General features: G+C 38.2%; 1 protein-coding gene across 5 annotated transcripts in view; it reads right to left on the bottom strand.

Moving 5' to 3' along the window:
• Positions 1–214: 214 nt before the first annotated feature.
• The window catches only part of HEATR3 (HEAT repeat containing 3), a 25,529-nt gene continuing 17,963 nt past the window's right edge, over positions 215–7,780 (bottom strand). For 3 of the 5 annotated variants that reach the window (XM_052796012.1, XM_052796013.1, XM_052796014.1), the window contains one exon: positions 215–7,224. In XM_052796012.1, the coding sequence (XP_052651972.1) occupies positions 7,105–7,224 (120 nt within the window). In that variant the 3' untranslated portion in view covers positions 215–7,104. The remainder of the gene's footprint in view (positions 7,225–7,780) is intronic. The other 2 variants (XM_052796011.1, XM_052796010.1) reach the window with 2 other exon arrangements.

Below are 7,780 nucleotides of genomic sequence, written 5' to 3'. Positions count from 1 at the left end.
ATTACCCTTCTCGTACACCGTCAGCTGCCACTGCACTCCCCTAAAACTGTTTTGGGGATGGTTACAGACACTTCTGGGTCTTCCTGCCTTCCCTTCCGCTCCAGAGAAGAAGATAAGAGAGCCTAGGTGCCATACTTGTATAGCCAACGCTTCTGCAGGTGGAAAAACACATTACATACACAACACAGCAAACAGCAACATTTAGCAGTACAAGTTCTGGTCAGGCTCAGTTTTATTTTTAGCGTTTTCATACTACAGCCTTAAAACATCTTTAATATAGTATCAGCTAGAAAGTTTCCAGCATGCTGCATGGAGGGCCTGGTGCTTCCCATACTTTCAGAATTGTATGGGAGAGGATTTCTCTTTAGGAAGATGGAGGCGGAGGTTTTGGAATTAAAAAGCTGCATTTCAATGCCAAGTATTCCATGAGGTGGGCAGTTGACAAAAAAGAAGTCTTAGCACCACTTCCTCATGACAGACAAAGACTGAAGTTCTGGCTTCACCCCACCTCCCCAGAGCAGGACATTTTGTCCTCAGCCCTCCTGTGTTCCGTCACAGCATGTCTGATCTGCATTGTCCAAGAGAAACCCCACTACAGCAAGGAGCTGTAGGGTGAAATATGGGGGTTGAGTTGACAGACTTAATGGCTTTGAGAATTAGGATCTGTACCTAAAACTACCATCAGTGGTGGTACCACTACCAGTGGAAAGTGGTGGGACTTAAGCACAGCTTGGAATTGGAGAAAAACCGCCCTGAATAATCCTATTTTCTAAACCCCACATTCCTCAGTTATTCTGAGAATTACAAACATACCAGAAAAAGGTAACTAGAAAGTGACTAGCCTGACAGTCCTCTTACATCAAAGATGCAAATAAAAAGGTTTCAATTCATAAACTTTTTTTGCTTCCTTTTTTTGTATCCTTAAGGAGATAACAGTAACAGAAAAAATACCTGTGGTGGTTTTTTTTAAAAGCTAATTCTGGAAAAAACAATTATTTGTTCTACACTCATAGCACATAAATGTAAACAAGCTTTGTTGTAGGACTGATGTTTATTAATTTACAGGATTCCCCAGTAGCAACCTTACTCCCAAGCAAATAAAGCCAGGACACAACACAGGTGGTGTAGTACCACAAAGGCTTTAGATGAGGGAGTATACCTACCAGGTATTTAAACAAAAAAACAAAAAAAAAAACCCCAAACCAACCAACAAACCAAACAAAAAAAAAAACCCCAAAACCAACAAGAAAACCCCCACTTGAATATGGTAAAAAATTATTTTTTTAATTATGACTTTGAACTTTAACTCTTTTACTTACTAAAAAGAGAACTTCACAGAAAAGGTTACTTAGAAACATCATGCATTTTCTAGCTGAATCAGCCATTCTTCAGTTAAATTCTGGAAGTGCCTTTCACTCTCCATCAAGGGGCGGAGAGGAGGGAAGAGGCCAATGCAATTTTCCTTAAAAGTTCAAAAAAAAAATTCACATCAGAGGAGAAAGAAAACAAAGAATCCTTGCCGGGATTTTTGTCAAAAAAGGAACACAAAACCAGGAGAAGGTATACAGAAAACCCAATGCATCTTTAAAAGTGGTATAGGTATTTATGTGAGCACCTTGCAACGGCAGGGCTGCATCGGGACCCTCCATTGTTTTGAGAACACGTAGCAGCCACAATCGTTCTAACAGCGTACAGATTATTACAATGGTATCTTATTTCAGTTCACAAGCAGTTTGATTTAAGCTCTTAATATAACAGTAATGCAAGGAGTTCCTGACACTCAGATTTGAAAAAAAAAAAAAAAAAAAGGAGGGGGGGGTCTTACCATACCCTTTGTGTGCAAGTCTCAAACAATGTTTTTATGTGGTCACTGAATTACATCTGACAAAATGCCTCTCTCAGAAAAAGGGAACTTATGAAAATAATACAGAAACAAAATGAAATTAGAGTGAATTGCTTTAAATGCATGCTGTTTTTCCTGGAAGGTACAAAAATTAATGGTTTCAATTTATTTGGAAATTAGACCAAAAAAACCCCACCACTCAAGTAAAAGCTTCTTCAAACACAAAGGCTCACCATGTTTCAGCCCTTGTGGAAAAACTTCAAGTTCCTTAATTTGCTGTGACTGTCAAGAGTTTTCAGGTTTTTGCCAATTATCTTAATGTTATATATCTTAACAGTATGTCCAGCACAAACTATATTTAGATTGTTTGCTAAATTCATCTGTGCCAGAAAAGAACAATTATGTTATTTTCAATTACCAGTACCATTGCCTGAATTTGAATTTGCAACAGTAAATGTAAGGCTAGACGTTTCTATCCAATCCTCTGGGAATGCTTTTACTGAAAATTACTTACTAAGGAAACAGAACTTGAGTTTATATGCATTTCTGGTTGGTTGTTTTATGTTAATAGTCCACAGGATATGCATTTCATTTATATACTTAAACTACAAACAGCTTTTAAATTAATTTGTTCTTCGACACAGTTCTCATTCTGTAATTTTACCATGCTCTGATTTTTTTTTTTGTATGTTCTCTCCAAATACAAACATAAAACCAAGCCAAGTAGTACTGGTTAAAGTTATTCTTGTTCCTCTAAGGTGACAATCTTTAAAAAAAAAAAAAACCATACTGTGAAAAAAATACCTTCAACACACACCACAAACCCCAAATAGTTAAACTATTGACTATAATGGGGTTTACAGCCATCTTCTGAATGTCAAAGCATGATGTATAAAAAGTACTTCATAAAAAATGCTTATTTAAATCTTGCCACTTGTTTCTTTCCATTGACAGCAAACATAAAACCACATAGCAGTGATAACTCCTTATCTACAAAGTTGGGGATTCAACATTTTGCAGGCTGCAGAGAGGCCAAAGCAGCAGCCAATGCCACCGGTCCTGCTGCTTCTGAACAGGGCGCAGAGCCCACAGCCCTCTTTACATTCTTTACTTGATACCATAGACCCAACTTAAATTCAGCACCTACTTTGGTATAAAATCTCAACTGGGAGCTAGCTTCTGTTGTGCTAGGTGTCGGACAGTGAGACAAATAAAGCAGCAATCCATACTTTCAAAGGACCGCTGTTTTTAATTGAAGCATAGACAGATGATGCCTTAGAGACCAGGATAAGCAAACAAATTTAGTTTCGGATACCTGTTTTGATACCAGGCTTATCTGTGTGATTAAATGAACTGATGAAGATCGCTTACATCTATCATCTATTTACTTATGCTGCATACTGTCTAGATCAGTCCAATTTCTGCCACCTTCAAAGTATCTTCAAGATCTGGCTTTGCCTTTGTAGGCTGTCAAGGATCTTGTCTTCGTCTCAAGCTTACCCTAAACCTATTTAAACAAACCAGTGCCAAAAGAGCCCCCAAAACATTTAATTTGCACCACATCATCTCTTCTTCTGGTGCCTTTATCTTCCTTAACTGTGTCAGAACAACTTTTATAGCCCCAATCTTACAGCTTAGCTCTTCTGTACTTACAGATCTCCTCTGGTTTTAGGCCCCAATCTGACACTTCTTTAAATCACTGATAACTTCCCTTGTCTTCCACGGACAAAAGTCTTCAAAAGTCTTTCGATGCTTTTCCTATTATCTTCTATCTTGTCCCTTACAAGCAGAACATGCTCTCTAAACTAATGTACAAAATTATTACCTCTCATTTAGTCACAAGCCCTCCATTAGACACCAAAAGCAAGTTACACTAAACTGGTAGCTAGGCAGGTGATAGAGTAAGATTTTCTCATTCAGAGAAATAAAAGTACAGACACCAAAACATGCAGTTGGCTGATTATTATTAGATAACTATAATATCATAGAAACCCTAAGGGAAGATGAGGGCTCCATGTTGCTGTGGGCCACTGGTAAGGGCAATAGACTTCGGCAAAGATCCTAACAACATGGGATGTTAGGAAATCACATATAAAAGTGGGATTAATATTAGCAAGGAGGTTAACAAAACACCAAAAACACCTCCCAAGAACTACAGCTTACCTCTCTATCAACCGAAACATACCTGATGAGCTGGAGACAGAGCTGCCAGCCTGTCAGTGTTTCATGCCCTCAGCCAAACAGGCCCACTAAAATGCTCTGGTCTCCTCAGATGAAACAAAGGTGAAGGGATTATTTTAGTTTTTTTATGTTAGGGTTTTACTACAAACTCACAAGAAACCAAAATGCCTTCGCACATCCTCATTTCTCTTCCAGCTATTAGCTAGAAATTGCATGTGTACCAGAAGATAAAAAGAAGCACTTTAAGCACTAAAAATCATATACTTCTGCAAGCAATATGATTCATACTATGCATCTATCTTATTATGACACTTTTTTTTTTTTTTTTAAGACATTCAACTGATTAGTGCATAGCAAAAAAAATAATCCATGCATTCCTACTGCTGGAATAGTTTAAGATCTAAATGACAGTCTGTCTTTTCATTTGAAGGAAAAAAAACAGGGTCTGGTAGATCATATTAATAAAACCAGGTTTTCTAGTGGATGCCCTATCTTCCATATATTTATCTGCAACTTTCAGATTCATATTTGAAGATGAAACACTTCTTTTCATTAGTAACCTAAAAAAATAAAACCCTAAACAAAAAATAACATACTTCATTGTTCTAACAGTCCCCAGGAACCAGATTCTGACTGCTACACTCGATGTAAAATGCAAAGTGCTACACTTGGGACAGAGTAATCCCATGAAACAGAGCAGGCTCTTGACTGAATGACCAAGGAGCAGCCTTGGAGAGAAGGACCAAGTCCTTACTGTCCTGGTGGACAGTAAGTTGAAGAGAAGGCAGCAGTGCACCCGTGCAGTGATGACAGCTAACAAATAACAGGCTGCATTGGCAGAAGCATGGCCAGCAGGTCAAGAAAATTGATTACTTCCCTCTACTTAGCACTCATGAGACCACATCCTGGAGTACTGCGTCCAGTTTTGGGCCCCCAGTACAAGACACCATAGGGCAGGTCAAGCAGAAGGCCACCAAGATGGTTAGAGAGCTAGAGCATGTGATGTACAAGGAAGGGCTGAGGGAGCCAGGTTTATTCAGCCTGGAGAAGAGGGGAATATAGTTGTTTTCAACTACCAAATGGGGGTTATAAAGGAGGTGGAGCCAGACTCTTCTTGGTGGTGTGCAGTCAAAGGAAAACAGGCACTTTTTGCAGCAGGGGGAAATCCTACTAGTTACAAGGGGAAGAAGGAAAAAAAAAAAAAAGCGTTCACAGCAAGGGCAGTCAGGAGTTGTGGGATTTCCATCCTTGGAGATGTTCAAGGCCTAGCACAACCTATCTGACTGCAAACTAAGTCCTGCTTTGAGCAGGGGAGAAAAGGCCTGCTTTTGCACTAGGAGACCTCCAGAGATCCTTTCCAACCTAGATCATCCTGCATTTCAATGTAGCACCCAGAAAGTGAGCGCAGAACTTTCTGTGTGAAAATCCTTATAAGTGCTCCAAACAAGTATTAATACCTTTTATCAGGCTAATATTATACTACCATCAGGGTACAGCAAATATAACTAACATGAGGATTAAAATCCATGCACTGTGCCATAACCCATCTAGCTACTCCTTCCTCAGCTGTTACACTCCAGCCCTCTTCGCTGCCTGCCCCTGCCAAATCCCAGGATAACCCTTCAACCACTCTGTGCTCCTCAGGACTTCTCCAGGCCAGGCTCAATGGCCCTGGAGCCCTCCCAATCCCACACTCTCACTCACTCATTTGATTAGCAGGCATTGCATCGCATCACATCACACATTTCATCCAACTCCTGTAAAGTAATAGCACTAACAGGACTTCCAGGCAGTATAGCTGCTTCAACTAATTTTTCACTTTCTCTTGCATTTGACAAAGTACCATATGTCAGGATTTCACAAAGTCAAGTCATTTGCAAGTTAGCCAGTCAGTTCCTGAGCCTGCTTTCCAATCTAAGAGACTGAAATCTAACAAACAGAGCAAATTTGGTCTTGATAGTTCCATGCCTAACACCATGGGCAAAATTTTGCCAAAAACTAGATGCCTGTGCTAAGGCAGCACGTTAAGAGAAGGGGAGAAAAACTCCCATTTCAAAAATCAGCATAACAAGATGCTTTTGTGTTTCGTTGTGGGTTTTTTCCTTAAAAAAAACGTGTATGAGAGGATCTCATTCACAGAAACAAAACCGAAGCTTTTGATATATGGAACTTCATATACAATCTTCATGAATCACTGACATTTTTTGAAAATAGTTTCTGTATTTTACAGCTTAAAAAAATCTCTATCAGAAATATTTGAAAAAGATATTCTAAGCAATTATAAAGTTACTTAGATAATATCTCAGTATAAAAAAAAAATACTAGGTTTACTACTTCCCTGAATTCAAATTCATCCAGATGTAGAATTACAAGGAAGAAAGTAAATCAGGAGACTTGATTTTCAGAAATACCAACCAAAATAAAGTAAAACCAGGGAGCTGCATGTAAGTGTAGGATCTTCTTACACTTATTTCTACAGCAAAAACCTATCATACTGAATTTATCATAAATGAATCTGAAACAGTTTTCAATAAACCTCATGAAGTAACAGATCCAAGTGCTGACAGTAATCCACACATTTGTCACACACTTCTCTTGGGAAGTTTGCCGTAAGTGCCTGTGCAATTCTACAAACAGGTAAGAGCAAATAGCAAATATGAGCATTCTGCCACTGCTCAATTCCCTGAAAAATATCTTGAGCTTTTAAAATTTTTTTCTTGATCTGGCACATAATCAAGAATATCCTCTAAATTACTTTTTCATGCAATTATAGTTTTCCACCAGGATATGGGAGGATTTCTAAACAATGGCAGTGGTGCTGTGTACAGACCTCAGGACTGCAAAAGCACATTCTTATCACTGCTAACACTTAATCTCAAAGTATGCTATATTTTTTTACGCTGATGTGACTTTCATATTGCATCAACCCAGAAATATAAAAATACTGAATGTAAAAAAAATGCAGTATTAACATGAAAGCAAAACTGCTCTGCTCAATAAATTTTAGAAGTTCAAAATGGTTATATTTTTGGAAAACATTATTCAATAAGGGAAACCTTAGTTTAAAGTTCCTCGATGTTTCAAGTTGGGGTTTTCCCTAGTGTCTCCTGATATGCAATGAATCTTCTCAAATTCATCTTCACATTGTCAAGAACACACAGTTGATCTGTACTATATTGTCCTTTGCCTTCTTTTCGCATCTGTAAAACCAAAAAATAATTACTTTACTCATGGAGAAGTTTCTCCTATTACATGACCTAAAGTTTATAGCAAGTCTATATAGGTCTTCTGTCAAGACATACTACCCACGCCTTTTGAGAACTCCAACCTGTTCACATGTGCACATGCACAGCTAGCAGTTATGTCTGCAAGTCAAATTACTATAATACATCTCTGCCTAAAACTAGACTGCTACTGGCACGCTATTTCATTCATAAATCTGAAACATTCATATAAAAAGCTACAGAAAATAAGTGTAAGACCTTGCACATCTAACTAACCAAACAACTATGGCACTGTCAGGTATTTATTTTTTTTGTGTGTATAGTGCTTGGCTTCAAGACTATGAAAGTCATTCCTCAGGCTTCGTCTGACTAATGAAACAACATATTAAAGGTCATTCTCTATTTAAGACAAGGATGTACCTAAAATTACAGTTCAGAACTTTGGCCTTGTAATTCTTAAAAGTACAGAATACATGATCTATTTTAATTAACCGACAACAGAACAAAAATGTCCCCCTGCAACTACAGCACG

The sequence above is a fragment of the Harpia harpyja genome, chromosome 9 (assembly GCF_026419915.1).
Source record: "Harpia harpyja isolate bHarHar1 chromosome 9, bHarHar1 primary haplotype, whole genome shotgun sequence".
NCBI classification, from domain to species: Eukaryota; Metazoa; Chordata; class Aves; order Accipitriformes; family Accipitridae; genus Harpia; species Harpia harpyja.
The sequence above is the reverse complement of the archived record's forward strand: the minus strand, read 5'-3'. Positions and strand labels throughout refer to the sequence as shown.